The 21,872-nt window shown below is 40.3% G+C and overlaps 1 protein-coding gene across 3 annotated transcripts in view; it reads left to right on the top strand.

The window, feature by feature from the left end:
* cpne2 (copine II) overlaps positions 1 to 21,872 on the top strand; it is a 78,368-nt gene that overhangs the window by 22,131 nt on the left and 34,365 nt on the right. For all 3 annotated transcript variants that reach the window (XM_022205588.2, XM_022205586.2, XM_022205587.2), the window contains 4 exons: positions 1,722 to 1,811; positions 2,034 to 2,132; positions 6,265 to 6,351; positions 8,352 to 8,411. In XM_022205588.2, the coding sequence (XP_022061280.1) occupies positions 1,722 to 1,811; positions 2,034 to 2,132; positions 6,265 to 6,351; positions 8,352 to 8,411 (336 nt within the window). The remainder of the gene's footprint in view (positions 1 to 1,721; positions 1,812 to 2,033; positions 2,133 to 6,264; positions 6,352 to 8,351; positions 8,412 to 21,872) is intronic.

The following is a 21,872-nucleotide window of genomic DNA, read 5'->3' as shown; positions in this document are numbered from 1 at the left end:
CTTGAAACTCACAAAAGTAACAATAAATAAAAATTTATTGAAAATTAAATAATCAACAACAGCCATTACTTTTGAATTGTTGATTAACATAATTATTTAAAAAAACAAACTAATGAAACAGGCCTGGACAAAAATGATGGTACCTCTATAAAAGATTGAAAACTATTTGACCAGAGTGACATGATTAACTCAGGTGTGTCATTTAATTGACATCACAGGTGTTTCCAAACTCATAATCAGTCAGTCTGCCTATTTAAAGGGAGACAAGTAGTCACCCTGCTGTTTGGTGAAAAGGTGTGTACCACACTGAACATGGACAACAGAAAGCGAAGGAGAGAATTGTCCCAGGACATCAGAAATAAAATGATAGACAAACATCTTAAAGGTAAAGGCTATAAGACCATCTCTAAACAGCTTGAAGTTCCTGTGACAACAGTGGCTCATATTATTCAGAAGTTCAAGACCCACGGGACAGTAGCCAACCTCCCTGGACGTGGCCGCAAGAGGAAAATTGATGACAAATTGAAGAGATGGATCGTTGGAATTGTATCCAAAGAGCCCAGAGCAACCTCCAAAGAAATTAAAGGTGAACTCCAAGGCCAAGGTACATCAGTGTCAGATCGCACCATTCGTCGTTGTTTGAGCCAAAGTGGACTTCATGGGAGACGACCAAGGAGGACACCACTGCTGAAAAAAACTCATAAAAAAGCCAGACTGGAATTTGCAAAAGTGCATGTTGACAAGCCACAAAGCTTCTGGGAGAATGTCCTTTGGACAGATGAGACCAAACTGGAGCTTTTTGGTAAGGCACATCAACTCTATGTTCATAGACTCAAAAACCAAGCATACGAAGAAAAGAACACTGTCCCTACGGTGAAACATGGAGGAGGCTCAGTAATGTTTTGGGGCTGCTTTGCTGCATCTGGCACAGGGTGTCTTGAAAGTGTGCAAGGTACGATGAAATCTGAAGACTATCAAGGCATTCTGGAGAGAAATGTGCTGCCTCGTGTCAGAAAGCTTGGTCTCAGTCGCAGGTCATGGGTCTTCCAACAGGACAACGATCCAAAACACACAGCCAAAAACACCCAAGAATGGCTGAGAGAAAAGCGTTGGACTATTCTAAAGTGGCCTTCTATGAGCCCAGATCTGAATCCCATTGAACATATGTGGAAGGAGCTGAAACATGCCATTTGGAGAAGACACCCATCAAACCTGAGACAACTGGAGCTGTTTGCTCATGAGGAGTGGGCCAAAATACCTGTTGACAGCTGCAGAACGCTCATTGACAAATACAGAAATCGTTTAATTGCAGTGATTGCCTCAAAAGGTTGTGCAACAAAATATTAAGTTATGGGTACCATCATTTTTGTCCAGCCCTATTTCATTAGTTTGTTTTTTTAAATAATTATGTTAATCAACAATTCAAAAGTGATGGCTGATTTTGATTATTTAATTTTCAATAAATTTTTATTTATTGTTACTTTTGTGAGTTTCAGGTGATTTCAGTGAGAATTGTGGGTTTTTCCTTCTTTAACTGAGGGGTACCAACAATTTTGTCCACGTGTGTAAAACACCGTCATCTGACTGCCGCTTATGAGCCGTCGTTGTCGGCTAAACCAGGAGTTAGAGGAGGTGATGCACTGTGATTTTATGGTATACATGGAGGTAATTCTGCTCTGCAACTACACAATATATGAAAATGTGTCTATTTGTGTTTTCAGGTGATAAAGAACACTTTAGATCCAGCGTGGAAGTCTTTTACAGTGCCTCTTATTTCGCTGTGCAATGGAGACGTGGACAGAAACATCAAGGTTGGCTGCAGTTTGTTGCTTCTTTTATCATGTTTTGTGTTAAATGGGATTTTTTTGTCCTTGAAAAACCCACAAACGCAACAAAAAACTGTGATAATGTACTAGAATTGTTAATCTTGTGCATTTGCTTGTGTGGTAAAGTAAAAAGAAGATACCGCAGATAAAAACAGATTCAGAAGGATAAAGATGGCATCTGATGTGATCCGTTCTGCACGTTGTCAGGTCCTCTGCTACGACTATGACAACGATGGAGGCCACGACTTCATCGGAGAGTTTCTGACCACAGTTTCCAAGATGAGTGAAGCCCAGAACTCAGTGGAGGTAAAACACGGACTTTATCTGATGTGACTGTGTGTTTGTGTGGTTGTACGTTTCCTGATGAGCCATCACATTAAAACCAAGTGACAGGTGAAGTGGAGAACATCGATTATCTCGCTGCAGCGGCACCTGCAAGAGGTGGGATGTGTGAAGCAGCAAATGAACAGTCGATTCTTGAAGTTCACGTATTTGAAGCAGGAAAAATGGTCAGTGTGAGGATCTAAGAGATTTTGGCAGGGACAACTGGGTCAGAGCATCCTTAAAATGGCACATGTTGGGGAAATCTTACATCCTACATTCATTGCAGTTTACAGTTTTAGCAGACGCACTTATCCAAAGCAATGAGCCACAAGGTAGGTAGGCAGCACTAAAGACCTTGCCTAGTGGCCCTCACTGGACAACTGCGCCCTTACCAGGATTTGAACACCGATTTCCAGTGCCAAAGTTAAGGATGTCACCAACCACCCTTTACAGCAGTGTTCTTCTTTAAAGTTGTTGGATAAATGTGTTAAAACAATCTTATTTCCCGTTGGAAAAACAGTTTTGATCAATGTCTGTTGTTTTAAAAATGACATATAAATAACATCAACTTCACTTTTCTTTGCATTATGACCATTATAGGGCTGCCAGTGTGGATTTACAGGGCTTTTATGAAGTGTACACCCTCCTTGGAAGTTTTCTCCTTTTATTGCTTTTCAACATTGACTCATGGTCATTATAATTGGGTGTCTTTATAGACCCTTTAATGATCCACGTCATGAATGACGTCACAGCTTTAGCTGGAGGCAAAAGAGGAAGCCCGCGGCCGGACAGAAAGGCGAAAGACTGAGGGACTAGGCTCTATCAACTTTTCTAAAATGTCGTCCTGCTGTGTTTTTGGATGCCAGAATAGGAAGAATTACATTGGCGAACGCAAATTAAAGTTTTATAGGATTCCACCGAACACTCGTGCTCAGAGGGAACGAAGACAGTTGTGGTTAAATGCACTGAGGCGAAAAGACTGGACAGAGACGATCAGCTGCAGTCAATTCCAGCCATTTTCAGTACAAAAAATCGCTAATATTCTATTTGTAAATAAAAAATATTCAATTCAATTCAGCTTTATTCCAGACACTGGGTCCAAATACACATACCATAAGAACAAGGACACAACAAGACACAGAAAAAAAATAACCCGTTAAATATGATGAGAAATACAGAGAATATTGGACGCGCATCGCGAGGTGCATTTCCTTGAAAACGACCGATTCATGGATTATATACCAACTTCAAGACATGTTTTGGACAAAATAGTTTACTGGCTTGTGTTGTCTGGATAACCAAGGTTAGCTTATGGCCGTTTTTGTGGAATATTTCCATCTGTGTGTAATAATGAACCCGGAAATGTGAGTCGCGCTGTGTACGTTGAAGCCGTGTACAGAGAAAGGATGGATGGATATTTGTTGTTTGTCAGACAAATGTGTTTTTCTCACCCGCTGTAGTAATCACATCTGAAAGTGGTTTATACCGGCGGATTCATGAGAATCTAAGCTTTCCATCGGCGTATAGTGTTTGTATAATCGCGTTTGCAGCCTTCGGACATTCTTTAAATTCCTATGCAAATTAGTAAGTGTACCGCTGGCGGTACACTTAAATTTAACGGGTTAAAAATGCTCGAGTTTGCAGCGCAAACTCCCAGCACAAACTAAATACTCCCAGTCCTGCTTGACTTCTCGCTCCGCTTTTGCCTCCAGCATAAGCCCCGCCCACAAAAAAAGTCACAATGTTTGTAAACAAATAAAGGGTCTATAGAATGTACAAATAAAGAGTCTTTATTGTCAAAGTGAGAACACCATCCATTCTCTATACACCGCTTTATCCTCACTAGGGTCGCGGGGGTGCTGGAGTCTATCCCAGCTGACTCGGACGATGGCAGGGGACACCCTGGACAGGTCGCCAGTCTGTTGTAGGGTTACATATACAGACAAACAATCACTCTCACATTCACACCTATGGGCAATTTAGAGTACTCAATTAACCTCAGCATATTTTTGGACTGTGGGAGGAAGCCGGAGTGCCCGGAGAAAACCCACGCATGCACAGGGAGAACATGCAAACTCCATGCAGAAAGATCCCAGGCCCAGGCCGGGATTTGAACTGGGGATCTTCTTGCTGCAAGGCGAACATGCTAACCACTACCTCACTGTGCAGCCCAAAGTGAGAACACATTTCTACAAAATAATGTCAATAAATTACAAAAATGTAAAAATATTCATCCTCCTTAAAGTAACTAATTCAACACGAGTGTAGCCAGTTGACACCTGAGGTCAGTGAACGTGTCTCAGTGATTGTGTTGTAAAGACTCCTGTATGTGGAAGGTCCAGTCACTCGGTACTCCTGGATGTAACTACACCATGAAGACAAAAGAAGACTTCAAACAACTCTGCTGAAGGGTTATTGAAAAACAAACGTCACGGGATGGACACAAAAATATCCAGGTCACTGAATATCCCTTGGAGTCCACTTAAATCCATCATTAAGAAATGGAGGGAATATGACACGTGTAAATCTGGCTACAGCAGAACGCCCTTAGAAACAGAACAAGAAAGAGACTCATGAGGGAGGCCACCAAGACACCTATGACTCCCCTGAAGGAGTTTCAGGCTTCGGCAGCTGAGATGGGAGAGACTCTGAAGTCAACTAGAAGAAAGTTCTTTACTCTGAGACCAAAATGAAGCTTTTTAAAGAGGTAAACACTCATACAATCATTAATTTTATCTTTTATACTGGAATTAATTAACAATACTTAGTGGAAATGTGTTTTTACTTTGACATGACAGAAATTTTTTTGTACATTGTTTTTTAAAAGCCCTATTAATTTGACCATGAACAAATGTTTGAAAGGAGGAAAACCTGAAAGGGAGGATGAATACTTTAAATGGGCACTGTATACAAATAGAAGATTTGAATTAACTTTTGTGGTCTTTATTAAACATTACATCCTTAGCTAGTGTGGTTACAGACTTTTATTAGTCATAACTACATATAGTTTTATGAATATGCAGATTTTCATTGTTTCATATGTGTTATATGCATCATACATAAAGGGTGAATATTAATGAATCTAAGTTGCTGAATTCCTTGAGAACAGAAACCTAATGTTTGGATTTGGAAACCTAAAATAATGAGACAGCGAGTGTCTGAGTCGTGCTCCATCACCAACCAGTTTCGTTTCATCTTGTCTTCACTGCTGTGGCCACAGCTCGGCCCGACATCGCTTAATTTGGACCTTAAATGCATTTAGTCACTTTGTCAACAATGAAGCCGGAATAAATCCTGCCTGCATTAGCATTTTCTCCAATCCTGTTGAGATTCATTCTCTTCACTTTCTGAATTTCTGGTCTGTGAAAGATGTAAAAGATGCAAGAGATCAGAAAACAGTTCATTCATTAGCAGCACTGTGTGTGTGTGTTTTTTGTTGCGTTAGTTTTTTTTGTGAAGCAGTGAACGTTTGCTGACGCTGCCTCATGACTCGTTCTCCCACTGGGTCCCTTCATGTGTGGTAATGATGTAGGGGGGCAAAATAACAAGCAAATAAAGACAGGCAGGATGGAGAGATGGGGGATGGAGGCCTGGAGAGAGATAGTGTGTGAAAAAGAAGGATGGGAAAATGTGAGGTGCTTTTGAGATGTAAAACAGCCTTTAGCTGAGCCCCAGTAACACGACAAGGCGTTTAGAGCTACCTGTCATATGAATCACCGGCTGACTTACAGCATGAGTCTATGCAGTCTGTTCTGATCAAACACGCTGCTATCTGGAGGCATTAAACACAGTCCGACTCTTGTGTTTTTCTTCCATCTTAATCACATAAAATGAAAATATAGTTGTTGTTTTTAGCACACCATTGTTGGACTTCCTGTGTACATATAGGTGCCTATATTAACTATACAGTACAGTTGACTTATAATATATCAGCACGCCTGACAGTTTGGAAAACATACTGATCGAAGTCTCTCAGCCGTCACCTTCTCCAATCATTGTCTCCATCTTTTTGACTGCGCTGCCACCTCTGTGTTCCCCCTCATTTACTCTTTTCTTTTTAACTTTTTCACCGAGATGCTGATACTTTTCATTTTTCCTATTTCTGTCTGTTCAGGTGGAGTTTGACTGCATCAACCCCAAGAAACAGAAAAAGAAGAAGAACTACAAGAACTCTGGAATTATCATTGTCAAGTCCTGCAAGGTGAGAGATGGATGGATATATGGATGGATGAGTAGATGATGGGTGGATGGATGCATGGATGGATGAGTAGGTGATGGGTGGATGGATGCATGGATGGATGAGTAGGTGATGGATTGATGATGGATGGATGGATGATGATGAATGCATGGATGAATGGATGATGAGTAGGTGATGGATGCATGGATGGATGATAAGTAGGTAATGGATGGATGGACAGATGGAAAGATGGATGGATGGATGGATGGATGGATGAATGGATGGATGAGTAGGTGATGGGTGGATGGATGCATGGATGGATGAGTAGGTGATGGATGGATGGATGAGTAGGTGATGGATTGATGATGGATGGATGGATGATGATGAATGTATGGATGAATGGATGATGAGTAGGTGATGGATGCATGGATGGATGATAAGTAGGTAATGGATGGATGGACAGATGGAAAGATGGATGGATGGATGGATGGATGGATGAGTAGGTGATGGATGGATAGATGGATGGATGGATGCATGGATGAATGGCTGGATGAATAGGTGATGGATGGATGGATGAGTAATTATATATAATGATTCCCATTGTAAATATACAGAATTTTACATTTTTTGGCCCTTTTTTCCATCCAACATGTAGGTTAATATATTTTCCTGTGATTTTACTAGTCATTATCTGTAATTTAACAGAACAGGGACATTCTATAAAATCTCAGTGAATTGTTATAAAAACTGCAGTTAATAAAGCATTCATTACAGTGTATATTTAGCTGAAGATGCTGGAGAAAGCATGATTCAAATGTCAACACATTTATGTACCTGATAAATAATTGTTCACTTCATTGTTTCTTATGGGTTTCCATCATGCTTTGACTAATTCAACTATGAAAACATCATATTATAGTAGTATTATATATAGGTCTTAAGAAGGATAAATATAATTTGATGAGGGAGCAAAAACTCTTTGTTTCACCAACAAAATATCTTAATCTAGCAGCAAACATCTTTACCAACCATCAGTTTACTTTAACTTAATATCATTTGGCACTAAGATCTAAACACACTTCTGGCTTAGCTGAACTTGCTTTGCAGGACGCCACCTCTTGGCTTCCTGCTTTCATATTAGGGTTAACATGAACTACAACACTTGTCCATAAAGTAGAATTTTCCTGCTGTCAAATCAAAAACAATGAGCTAAAAAGACTAAAAGCTGCACACTGTTTCATGCATATTTTAGAACTGCAAGTCACATTTTGATTTAGTGCACGATTAAAGCCATAAGCATCATTTAACAGCTGGTTTAAGCTACTTACGTAATCTTCTGTTGAAAATATCAGTACAGTAAATTACATCCAGTGAAATTCTAAGCTGGATGAACAAAAATAGCCCACCTAGCAGTTCAGCTGGATCATTCAGTTTCTCATCACGTCTTAATGACCCATCTTGACAGTGAATTGTGGTTTTCGATCAGCTGACACACTTCAAACTGGGCGTTCATAACTCCTCCTGAATAACTAATTAGTGCAGCAGCTCGGAGCCCCACGGAGGACACATTAAGCGGAAACACAGAGTCTTTAGATGCCTATTGGAACGACATTAAAGCTGCGTGTGCACCATGACAAGCTTTCATAATTGATTCTTTTCCTTTTCTTTTTTTCCCCTGCGTACACACTGTCATGGACAAGCGTTGCACAGACACACATGCAGCAAATGAACAAAACTGCTAATATAGTAATTATATTTGTTGGCTGCCGGCAGGGATTAGACTAATGACAGTAAAATCCACGCTAAATATTCATTGTAATTGGAGTGGAAATTGTGTTCAAACAAGATAATAAGTAGTGCTCCATTGGTGGTGCGTTATATTGGAAAAAGACATGTCATTTTAATACAAACTTTAGGGCCTCTCCTTGTGAAAAACGTTTATTTTTCCGAGGTGCATTCTCTCTTTTCTCTTGTGACTTCAATTATGTTTCTTGTTTTCTTCCGTTGTCCTCTTGTGTCTCTAGATTACCAGAGACTACACATTTCTGGATTACATACTGGGAGGATGCCAGCTCATGTTTACAGTGAGTGTGATATTAGCATGCCTGTTTTTTTTTGTTTTGTTTTGTTTTTTGGGCTGTTTTTTTTTCTTTCCCTGCCTCTGCAAAGATGTGATAATGAGATACATGTTTCTGCATGCTTCGCTCTCGGATTCAGATTTTCTGTTTTCATCTCCTGGGGTTACAGTTGGATCACAATGATTTACATACAGAAAGGAAAAGTATGAGGGATAGCGAGAGACGGAGAATAGCCAGAAAGTATTGTGAGAAGCTGCAAAACAAATTGGCTTTATTGGAATGGCAAAAAATGAATGTGAGGAGAACATGTATGAACAGAAACAGGTAAACAAGAAAGAGATGGGTGTTTTACCAGAGGGAGGGAGGGAGGGAAACGTCATCGTCTATTTTAGTCTCTTGTTCGGAGAAACTCTTGTGTGTCCCCGATGATGTCACACCTTTTTGTGTAACTCGCTGAGCAAGTCCTCTTTTGTAAAAGCCGGCCACAATCACACACAGTTTTATTATTATCCTGGCAGTGAGAAAACACAAATGCACTCTCTGCCAACTTTACATACACAGCGTCGCTTCTTTCCTTTCTTCTCAATCTCGCCAACAATTTCCCAGGTTTGTGAGCTAGAACCAGCCTCCAGATGTAGCAGCGTACAGATAATGTTGTTTCTTATGTGCCTGAGTTTGTGGCGTTTTGCGTTGAGCGTGTTCTCAGAGTAGACAGCTGCACCATGTTGCAGTGAAGAATTTGTCAAGAATCATTGCATTTGTTCTCTAAAAATGTACTGAAGCTGTTTGCTCCTAATGGGTAGTGTGAGATTAGCAGGCCATCCACCAAAAATTGCATTCCTGTGCAACCAAACTGCAAGCATGTGCTTTTTGTTTTTATTTAATTGACATTACTTCATAGAAATCAGTTTTCACTTTGACAAAAAAAGCCAAATTCAATTGACAATGATTCAATTTTAAAAAGCAATAAAAGGGAAGAACTTCCACAGGGGACAGATGAGACACTGCATTATGAGTACATTTCAAATCAACATATTTTTGGAATGAATTTAATTATTACTTCTCTGATGCTCCTTTTCAACCATACAAATATATATTAGATAGGTTAGGACTTGTCACCATGGTAACCCAGAAAATTCACTAATTCATTATGAGGCTTTGAGAAAATCAAAGATGTAGGCCTACAAATAAGAAACATGGACCTTATGATGACACTGCACAGCCTAGTTCAGTCGTTTTGAAATAGTTCATGAAAAAAACAACACGTCAAGTCCTATCTTCCTTTGCTGTCCCCCTGATAGATGTTTATCTGCAGTCAATTAAACGCTCTGATGATGAATGGTTCCTTTTCACATTAACATCCTCGATATGTTTTGACATGTTTGATTAAATTCAATTTTTGATATGTGTTGTGTGTTTAGGAGGGTAGGAATCAGTTCTGTCTTTAGGCCTTGACATGGAAATTGGACATGCATGCAGCGTTATTCATGAGTATAGTCGGTGCTTAGGGTCCATGCGTACGCGGTAAATGGCCTTGAAATTAATGCATATGTGAAGCCACACGGCTATGTGGACACAATAATAATTTGAGGTTCATATACAGTATCTGCTGAGCACAGAATCAAAACTATGATGCCACTGAAACCAACAGAGCAATGTGAAATTGTAAATTCTGCTATTTAAAGGATAAAATCAGATTACAAAATGATCCAGCACAAAAACACAATTTGTTCCAAATCTTGCAGAATTTATTCATCATGTTCTACCAAAACCACATTTCTTGTACTGCCTGTTCAACTGAGGGGGATTTTAAGTGAGTCCAAGTGCTGGAATTGTCAAGCAGCTAAACACAAAACACTGTCAACTGGAAAAATGAAATTTCTTTTTGGAGTGCTGTCCTGTGGTTTTAACCTCGCTGCTGTGGAAACACGGCCAACATTACAAATCACTGCGACTATTTTTTTTAAAACTTTCAGTTCTAACTACTGCTGCTGTCGCAAAGAACACACTGTTTGGTGCAGAATACATACAGTTGTGAGTTCGTACTTCATCACAGTATCGCACCTTAAACTTTGACCATCATGTTCTTGCCGTTTGTTCACTGTTTGCAGCTCAAGTATGATTCTTTACAATGTATTTTCTTCTCAGAAAAGTCCTAAGGCAGTATTAAACCAGATGTTTGAGGGCATACTGGTATTTTTGACATACTACAGTTGATACTATCTGTTGGGACACGCTAAAGCTTTTTGTATGGAGAACATCCATGGCGTCCATTTCCAAGATCCAACAATGTTTCTGGTGCATCGTCTACATTTTATCCATTCTTGTAGAAGGAAATGTTGTGATTGTATCAAGTATGTTTCTGATTGAAAGTCTTGGTTAAGTTCTAGATAGTTTTTGTTGTGCAAGAAGTGACTTCACTCCTGTTTCTGTGTAGAGATGTTGTCTCCTCCATGTGTTCTGTAGGAGTGAGCTGATACATCATCTGTTAACGAAGCAAACATGACAACCTTCTTACTTCCATCTTCTCTTGTTGTTAGAAATGAGGCTTTAAAGCAAAAAGTTAGCTGGTGTTGTTGCCAGGGGCGATAATTGTCCCGTCCAGTCAACAGATCTGATATTCAGCTTTTTTCTAAATATCAGCATCCTTGTTCTCGTTCCATGATTTCTGATAAACCAGAGGAATTTTAAAATGGCTCAGATTCAGCCGCTTGTTCATTTGTAATTCAAGAGATTTCCATTAAGTGTGGTGTTGGTATTTGTATCGTATATGATATGTATTAATGTATATATGGTCCAAATATCATTTCATTTGTATCAGCCGTGAAAAAAACATATCAATCGGCCCCTAGCTGTTGCCATAGTGATGCTTTTTGCTGTTGATGACATTTATTTATGATCTACAACTGAGAGTGAAAAATATGTGCAAGAGCGAAAAAGAGAATTATAGCAGAATGTTATTTTTATTTTTCCTCTATTTTTATTTTTCCTCTTGAACATGCAGCTTTTGCTTCAGTCTATCAACAGAACATTATAAATGTAACCATCAGTTGCAGTGTTTTAGTGAGTCATTTTTAAACCATTTCAAAGTCAGCCTAGATGATGTTTTCAACAAACGCACGTTAAGGAATGTGACTTAACATTTAAGGCAAGCTACTATAGATTAATTAGCTACAGAAAATAACATCTGCCTGCAAAATATAAGGTCACCTGCTAAAGATGAAAACCTTCATTTGAAATTAAACTATGTAAGCTCTTTTGAGACGTGGAAACGTAACGTTGCTGGATTCATCAGTCTGTTAAAGCTACAACATTCTGTCATTCAAAGCTCATTCGGCTTCATTCAGACATTCAGAGAGCCACAGTACATGCACAGACCTTTGTTTGTAATTAGTCTCACTTACCAGACTCCTCTATCTCTCCATCTACATGTTAGTGTTTCCAAAATCCACAACAACAATTTTCAAACTTCAAGTTTTACAGACGATTTGGATTGTGCAGTCAGATATCCATACTGGTTATTTTTTCACTTATTATCTTGTTAGATAATCCATTTGTCTCCCTGAATGCAAATGTTCCACCAAAACAATTCTACTTGTCATTGTATTAAAGGAACAATGAAGCTGGATCCTTGTTTCTGGTTTTAAGAAATACAAACATATCAAAGTGTTTTTGTCACTATAGTTAGTAGAATATTATCAATAAGAAAGGTGAACTGTCGTTTGTTGTCTGCGGTGTTTTTGTAGCAGTATTGGTATAAAATTTGGAAAAAGTCCTCCTGAAATCGCTCCATACAACGAGAAGTCTGTCACTTGTGCACGTCTTTCTCCTCCCCGCTTTCTATCTACATGCTAACATTTTCAAAATCACCTTTGCTTTGAGTAGCAAAAGCAGAAACCCTTTCAAAATTTCCAGTTTTCAAAATTTCAAGTAAGCGGCCCTGCTAGTTTTTAGTAGATTTTCCATCTGAATGACAGCGTTTGTCTCCCTGCAAATCAAATTAAACTATTCTGCTTTGCACTATTTATTTCTTGGCCTTTTTGTCTTTATTTATATAGGACAGTGGACAGAGTGAGATAGGAAACGTGGGTAAAATGATGAACGGCATGCAGTAAATGGCCGTGAGCTGGATTCGAACACATGACCGCTGCGTCGGGGTCTTTAGCTCTTGTTTATGGGTCGCCAGCTCAGCCAGCTGAACTATCTGGACACCCGCTTGTCACCATTTTAAACCACTGAAGCCACATCTTTACTCTGATTGGTTTAGAGAAACATACAGAAGCCAGATCATCATATAGTTATGTTCTACAGAGTTGGACGGCTAAATGAGATTAGTTTATAATGGGTGTGAAATTGTACAATATATGTATAAATGTAATGAACAAGGAAGGTATTTTGTGATTATGGCCATAAACTGTGTCTTCGTATATCTATTTGTGCTGAAATGTGGAAAAAAATCTTCGCTCAACTAGACGGACGCCACATGTGCTCACCTATGTGGAAATTCAACAACATGCAGTTCATAGAGGAGTGCATGTCTGAAAGAGGTGATACAGTTTGGCATTTTAAATCTGCCACTGTTTTCTGAACGGTGTATTATATGCAAAGATTCTTGCACAGAAGTTAACAGAAAATCAGGCTGATTCCACCTCCTCTGTCGAGAGTTTCTGGATCAGAAACCCTTGACAGGCTGTAATGCAGGTGCCACTTCACCGCTGAGTGCATGATAATCCCTGTGTCTGCTGCATGAAAAAACGGTTTCAGTAGCAGGTAATTCCTCTGTGCTCAGCTCTTGATGACCTGTTAAAGCCAGAACAGGGGAGCTCTGACATGTCCGGCGCTGATGAGCTGTTAGGACTCCAGTCTGCTCTCCTCTGGAGGACTGAGGTCAATGAGCAACACTCTTCTCTCTGTCATCAGCCGGCAGTCGAGTGTTTCATCTGAAAGGTTGGGCAGCTCTTAGTGGAAATGTTCCCCGCTGAATCTGGACAGAAACAATACAAACGTCCTACACAATGTGCTAAAATAAAAACAGCTCAATTTGTAGAGTTTACAAAAATGGCTGTCGTTGAGTGACAGGCTCGAGTAAACGTTTTTAATCATCTCCTCATTCAGAGATGTTTGTAATGAGCTGAATTTCCCTGCAATGGGGACCATTTGACTGTTCTGGTGCTGATGAAATGGGCAAATTTAAGACAGAATGGTTACTCTAAAATCCTCGCCGCTCCCTGCTAATCTTTCGCCTTTTGTCACAAACCTGCAAGCTCTTCTCACACACACATGTACCTAATACTGTCTTAACACAGATACTTCTCGTGCTGCTGCTTACAAGCTCATTTACATACACACACGTGTGCACAAACATACAATATCCTCCTCACACTCTTCACACACCAGGATCGATTTACATGCACACTCCTAAACCTCGACTTTGCAGCTCACACACACACTCACACACACAAATCCAAACTCAGTATCTTCTTCAGACAGACATTTCATCACACACACACTTGTGCACTCGGAACAAGACCTTCACCTTCATGCACACACCTCCACTGACTGCTTTCTGCATAATCACAATCACAGATGACATCTTCTCGCCGACACTTCTACGCTCAGATTTCACGCACACACACATGCAGAAAGAAAGGATGACAAACACACCCGCAAACACACACAGAAAGAGCTGTTCTGCGGTGTTCAATCAGACTTAGTGTGGCTCTAATCCTAATCTCCAGGAAGGGGAAAGTCTCTCCTCGGGGCTGCAGGAGCTGGAGGAAGAAGAGCAGCATTTCTGTGCTACACACTCCAAGACAAAGCGACAGCCTGCAACTGCTGATGGGCGGTTTGTGCATTTCGACTGAATGATGCCGTTGTTCGTATCTCACGTTCGATATCATTCAGGGGCTGCAAAGAGGCACGACTGGGTGTAATGTGAAGCTTACGGGAGCTGCAGGAAGAGACCAGCTCCTCAGGTATAAGCTGATCATAACAGTGGTAGTTTGCAGTTTAACGGTCAAATTCATCGTTGTCAAAGAGAAGAGAAGACCAGCATGAAATGGAACAGAGCTGCAGCGCTTTTATCAAAATTCCCTCCACTAAAATCTATTTTTTTTTACCTTGTTAGCTTGTCCATATGGTGTTTTGTATATGCCAGAAGACACATCATGAGTAACATATCAATCACATTTAGTCATGGATGAGGATTTCTACCCTAAAACTGAAGCATACTGATGTCTCAAAAACACGGATTCACACTTCCTGGGTTTCATATGTCACAAACTTAAGAAACCAATCCTGTCAACTTATATTAAAATTAGAGCTTTATTTAAAAAACTGGATTATCCTTTCACCATATACTGTGTAAATTTAGACATTCTTATGCACATTCCCACACACTATATATATTCTGATTGCTTTAAATTCCTTGTTACGTCTTATTTGCTTTACAACACTTAATGTCTATTGACTTGCTTCCTTTTTTAATCTTTCTCCTTTAAAACATCTCTGCCTTTCAGTACCATAACACATCGAATTACCACGTTAATTTTCACGTATGCGCGAGCCTGCATGACAATAAAGCTGATTGTAAACCTGTAGGATGGAGTTTTATGTGGTAATGTTAGTCTTCAAAATTGGTTCCAGGTTCGAATTACTTGTCGTCGTGTATTGTAGAGTGGTTTTATAGTGATTGAGCAGAGCTGTAGGTAAGCTGGTGTGCTCAAGCTACATCTAAATGCCCATTCTAGGTATATTTAAGCTATTTAATAGCTGAAAGAAGTTATTTTCATGGGGAAAAAACATCTTAATGTTACGGATCCACAAAGGGTAAGAGACATGACTAAGTCAAAATGTAGAAGAACAAACTTTATTGTACAAGCGACAATTTGGTAGACTAAACTACAAATGTCAGGCTAGGAATACAAACGGAAATAACACTAAGGTCACACCGGAGAACCCGCAATGTCAGGATAAGTTACGGTGGTCCACTAGTGGGCTGGTGGAACAACAACACTCCCTAAACTAGGAAATCACAGGAGGAAAATTAACTCACCGTAGACAACGCCTAAACAGGGAAACTGGGGAACTGCTCTGGATACAAATACCAAGTTTCATAACACGAGTTGAACGAACCCGCTATAGGTAACACCTAGACAGGAATGCTGGGAACTAGACTAGACACAATTACGGAAAAGATGATCACATGAGGGGAACTAACCCACTATAGGTATCGCTTAAACAGGAAAGCTGGGAACTAGACAGTGACTGACTACCAGGAGTACTGTGGTTCTAAATAACACTAACGAGTCTGGCTCAGGAGTCAACAGGGACTCAGCTATGATGGCATGGTGAAGGGGAGGTACTGGGGTCATGTCAGGGGTAGTCGGTAGTGATGACGGTGGTGTTGGCAGAGATCCGTTCGGCTCGGTGAAGATTCCAGAGTGGAGGCTGGGAAGCTGACGGAGGATCCAGACTACTGACGTGGCTTCGGACTGCTGAGACCTGAGCAGGGAGATCCAGGTGGAGGTATGAGTAGGCAGGAGTCCAGACTGGAAGGAGAAACAAACAGGATTAGACGAGATCAAAGTATGTGGAGCAAGACTGAACAGACTCAAACTCACTGTTGACTGTTGGCATCAAGTGGTGAAACAGAAGTTGTAACACTTAATGTCAGTTTTATACACAGAGATGAGTTTTTGAGGTTTGATAATACGCAGAAAAAGAATTTAAAGAACGATTTCAGTTAATTACAACCTGGTGTGTTTCCTTTTAATGCAGCTATTGAGTCTAATTGGGTCATATTAACTTTATACAGGTTTTTAAAGTGTTCTCCATAAATCAGTCTCATTGAAAATTGAGATTTGAACAAATCATCTACACTAAACCGTCAATGTGGAACTCTGATTAATCGTTAAATTAATACTTATCACCATAATTACCATATCAATAGCTAGACTGAAGGATTTTGGAGTTCTGCATAGTAGAGGTTGGTAGCTTTAACTCTAATGCAGTTTGTTTTACAGGCTGGAGAGAATTTTCCATTTATTTTGCCAGAGAGGTCATAGCAAACAAGATATCCAGCTCATAAAATGACTTTTTCCTTGTTCTGACACCTTTTACTTACAGAATGGAGAGATAAATATTCAGTCATTTCTTTCGGTTGTTCAATCAAAGAACAGATTAATTTGTTATTGTTTCACAGCTGGGATTAGTCTCATAAATTATCCTTCAAGGTGATAATTAAAGATCACAGATTGTTTTCTTGTGGATTCACGGAGCGAAAACAAACTTTTCATCTAACAGCATCTTCACAGCTAAAGATGTCGAAGCAGACATCATCAGTTCACAGTTACGTCTGATTTTTCACTTTTTATCTGCTCTGTGGCAATCAGATCTACTTGTGATGACTGAAGAGATGATTGATCCTTGTTTTGTTTTTTTCCCTGCTGATATTTAAAAAAAAAATGCTGCTGCTGATGATGAATAATCAACACAAGTGACTCGGCTCCTAAATTTAAAGCCTGTTTGCAAATGAGCTCCTTCCTCAGTCTGCTGTCTTTTTGCAACGGGTCTGTTTCTGATTATTTTGAACTGCTTCACACTTCTGAAGCTGTAATTTCCTGTGAATGTATAGAAAAGTGTTATTTAACTGATGACTGACAATTGTTTTGCTGCTGATTCAAAGCTTGTTTTTCATGTTAGTAATTAGAGAGAAAAGGAAGGAGATAAAGAAAACAGACTGGCAGCAGTTTGAATCTCTGTTCAGTCACATATTCTGTGTTTCAATGCAGCAAAACTATACATTTATTGTCACTGACATATATTTATGTTTGTGTTGTCAGACTTTAAAAGTAAATACTAATTTAGCCACCAGTCATCATCCAGCAACCTGCAGATAAAATCATTGTTTTAGCATTTCTTCACTGGTTTACAAAAACAGCGAAAATCTGGTTAATTGCAGCGACTGCACCATAAAACCGTTTAGTTTGACATGTAAAACGTCAAAAAAGAGAAAACCACAGAGAGGTTTGATTGCAATCGATTCTACTTTGGTCTTTATTTGATTAGCCAGCTGTCACTGATTTCCTGCAGTTGTGGCTTGTGGCGGAGACGGCCCGAATATTCGGATCCATTCGTCTGGTCTCCCGGGTCCAAATTTTGCCTTCATTTTGTCTTCAGTTAAACTGAAGAATTCCCAAACAGCGGAGGTCTTCGGCATCTTGTCTTGTTTTTATGCAACGGAGTGAAGCGTGACGTCAGAGTCGGCAGCCACCAGACCATTCGGGTGGTGGTAACAAACACGAATGGATGAGCCGAGACGAGCCGAACACGGCGGGATTAGCCGAAGTGAGCCGAAGGCGAAGGGAAGAGACGAGCTCCAAATATTTTCGTCTGGGGGGACGAGGGAGTGATCACATAGACATATGTGTATATGTTTATGTGATCACAAGACGAGATGAGCTGATATGAGCCGATGTGGGCCGAAGGCAGAGGTAAGACAGTAACGCGGCATATTCTTTCCGCCCGGTAACATCTGACAGGGGGCGGGGGCGCGCGAATGTTCGGATACCGCCGTAGCGAACGAATATTCGGGATATTCAGGTCCAGCCCTACTATCTACATCTGAAATTTCTCCCAAAATAAGCCAGCAGCAACCAGGAATATAAGACACCATGTCTAATTTGAATGGGGTCAACTGTCTCTTGACAAAAATGGTATACAGGGCAGCAAGTTATTGGAAAATACATTCAGCACGGTGAGACATCTATCTAGAGTTGACATGCAGAGTAATGTCCAAAACATGTATGTTGTATTTTATAATAATGTTAATATTTAAATACCTAAATTGTGTAGAATTACCTTTTTTAAGAGTGCTGTAACACCTGAAGGCATGTTTTGACATGTTGATTACAGATATTTTAAAAATTTTATTTTTGTGGAATAATCAAAGAAATACTGCTATTGTTTTTCTCTTGTTTTTACATTTATGGCACTTTAGCTTTGTTACGCTACACAAAATACAGTTTTGAGTTCACTCTACTTGAAGTCACGGTTATGCTGTTTTCATAGATGAAAACTAGAAACCAGTGAGCAAAAATAACCACAAAACTCCCAGAAACTGCATGGGGTTCCAGGAGTTGCAACAACACACAAATATAAAGGAAATCTTGAGTTTGTATTTCTCAAAAAGAACATCAACAGCAAATGAAACAGCAGCAGATCAGATAGACATGGAGGCAAAAAAATGAAGTAAAACTCCTTCAAAATAAAAGCATTTTTTTCCAAATAAAGGCCTAATCCTTCTACAGTTAAAACTGTTTGGCAAATTAATAAAGACAGTATGAAATGCCACCACATTTAAAAGAATAATAATTATTGTACAGTCATTTGTTAATACCTGGCTTCCCCCTACAGCCACTATTAGACATCAATCATGGCTCACATCACTACTGTCAAAACATTCATACAGTTCCTCTGTGTGTTCCAAAAAAAAACAGGAAAAAAAATACGCAATTAGAATGAACCCAGAGGAAGACATTTCCACAGTTGAAGCAGCTTCTGGTCGTCTTTGTGTCACTTCTGAGTTCGCACAGACTCCAACACCTTCATCCCTCCATCCATCTCTCTGGCTGTTTAACTGCAAATGAGTCGGCCGAGGTCCCGGCATGACAACCGGCTCATCAATACTCGACAAGCCCAGCTGAGAAAACTCCAGCGTGAATGCAAGCGTGTCACTCATTTGACAGTAATTTGAATCCGTCTATTTAATGCGGGTTACAGACGATTCCTGCCACGCAAACCTCCAGTAACAAGACGCCGCCGTCGCCCCCCATTCATTTCACTTCTGTGAATTTGCTTATTGAAACTGTGTGTTGCCGTGTTGTGTTTACTCTGCTCTCGTATTCACTTTTACTAATAGCTGGAGGCGAGGAGTAAGTTGGAGACAGACTAGTGTTATCTCCCACTGTCATCAAATTCACAGCCATCAAACTAATAACGTCTGCCACCAGAGGAACGACGCTTTCATAGTTAGGGAAAATCCTGTGCCATCAAATGTCAGTTACATATTTTTCAGCTTTGTGGTGCAACAAAATGAATAAATACAAATGAGGGGGGAAAACCATCATCACTTATATACACTGATCAGGCGTAACATTCTGACCTCTGACAGGTGAAGAGAATAACACTGATCATCTCGTCATCCTGGCTCCTGTTAGTGGGTTGGATATATTAGACAGCAAGTGAACATTTCATCCTCAAAGTTGATGTGTTTGAAGCAGGAAAAATGGGCAAGGTAGTCCTTGGAAAGAACAGTGGTGACCAAATGACAAGGTCAAAGGCCAAGACTCACTGATGCACGTGGGGAGTGAAGGCTGGAACCGTGTGGTCTGATCATAGACTGTATATAAAGATGGACGTAGCATCTGGCTACAAAAATGAAGCCAACCCGGAAGTGTGAAAAACTTGCAATATCACGCCGTCCGCTAGGGTTGGCTCCAAAAAGCTTTTGCTCCATAGACCCCAATTCATTTTTGGAAAAAATAAAATTTGACAGACTGATGTTCTACAGCTCAGGATTTTTTTCCCGTTAGTTTTCATGGTCAAAATGAGAGATCAGGTGGTCGATCTTAAAATAAATCAATACTGAATTTTAAATAAATCGTTAAAGTTGGCGGAGCCAGGGGGCGTGGCTATACTTGATAGACAGTCTTGTCTGGAATGATTGACAGATCCTTTAGGGCGAGGCTTTCAGCAGTCTGGCTTCAGTCTGGCCCGCCCATAGACTGGTCCTGCCCCTAGTTGCTCTCTGGTCCAGCCTGTTTGATGACGCTTTTTACGTCACTGGCTCCAAAAAATCCAAAATGGTGACCAGGAAGTAGCAAAATCCGGGCTTCATTTTCTCGGTGTTGAAACCAACGGGTGACGTCACGGTTAGTTCACGCCTGGGTCTGATCCAACAGGCGAACTACTGTTGCTAAAATTACTGAAGAAGTTAATGCTGGTTTTGATGGAAAGGTGTCAGAATACACAGTGCATCACAGTTATGTATGGGTCTGCATAGCCACAGACCAGTCAGGGTGCTCATGCTGACCCCTGACACGTGAGCATCAAAACTGGACCACAGAGCAATAGAAGAAGGTTGCCTGGTCTGATGAATCACATTTTCTTTTACGTCATGTTGATGGCTGGGTGCATTGCTTACCTGGGGTACACATGGCACCAGGATGCACTATGGGAAGAAGGCAAGCCAGTGGAGGCAAAGAGATGCTTTGAGCAACATATCTGCTGGGAAACCATGTGGACGTTACTTTGACCCGTACCACCTATCTAAGAATTTCTGCAGACCATGTGCACCCTTTCATGGAAATAGTATTCCCTGATGACTGTGACCTCTTTCAGCAGAGCAAAAATGATTCAGGAATGGCTTGAGGAGCACAACGAGTTTGAGATGTTGACTTGGCCTCCAAATTCCCCAGATCTCAATCCAATCCAGCATCTGTGGGATGTGCTGGATGAACAAATCTGATCCATAGAGGTCCCACCTTGAAACTTCCAGGACTTCAAGGATCTGCTGCTAGCATCTTGGTGCCAGACACCACAGAACACCTTCAGGAGTCTAGTGGAGTCCATGCATTGATGGGTCAGGGTTGTTTTGGCAGCAAAAGGGGGACCAACATAATATTAGGCAGGCGGTCATAATGTTATGCCCATTTGGAATATATAAGAGAGGGAGAAAATAAAAGAAAAAATCTCTGTTTTAGGTGAAAGAAATGATCCATTGGTTTGTATTAGAATGCTGGAAACATCATCTCTAGCAAGCAGCGAAGAAAAGATTGTTCACAGAAATGTAATCGTATCTAATGCAGTAACCTTTACACAGAAGATAGACTTCTATAAACCTGACCTTGAGCAGAATTGTTCTGGTCTTGCTCTATAAAACCAGCCCTTAGTGCTGCTGTTAGAGTCTGTTGGCTGCAGTGTGATTAAATCAACTCTGAAAATGCTTCCTGGGTCTCTTTCAGCTTAAACTGTCTCTGGGTAAGTGAAGCCATGTTCAGTGTGAGAGCTTCAACAGGAACATTTTCACAGCTGGATCATTCCGCCTCAGTTCACCAACGATTTGACAGATTTTTTTGGAAGTGGTTGATTCAGTTGACCATGTGTAAAATCTGGGGTCATAGGTAAAATTCGTTTTTGAGTTAAAAAATTAATTATGCGAAGCACTGTTGGTTGGAAAACCATGATTTTTCTTTGTGGATAGTATATTTCAAACAGATTAAAAATGCATGATATGACAGTAGTTAATTCAGTTTTTCATTCAGATGTATCTACTCCAGAGTAAGTACTTTTTTTCTAACTAAAAACAGCCCTGGAAGAGGCTCTACAGAAGTAGAACCTCCCTAAAGCAGCCTGCACGTTCCGGCAGTGGAAAACAGGCTATTGTGACATTTTGGAGAACGTCAG

This window comes from Acanthochromis polyacanthus, chromosome 8, assembly GCF_021347895.1.
Source record: "Acanthochromis polyacanthus isolate Apoly-LR-REF ecotype Palm Island chromosome 8, KAUST_Apoly_ChrSc, whole genome shotgun sequence".
NCBI lineage: Eukaryota > Metazoa > Chordata > Actinopteri > Pomacentridae > Acanthochromis > Acanthochromis polyacanthus.
This window is presented reverse-complemented; position numbering and strand designations above follow the sequence as displayed.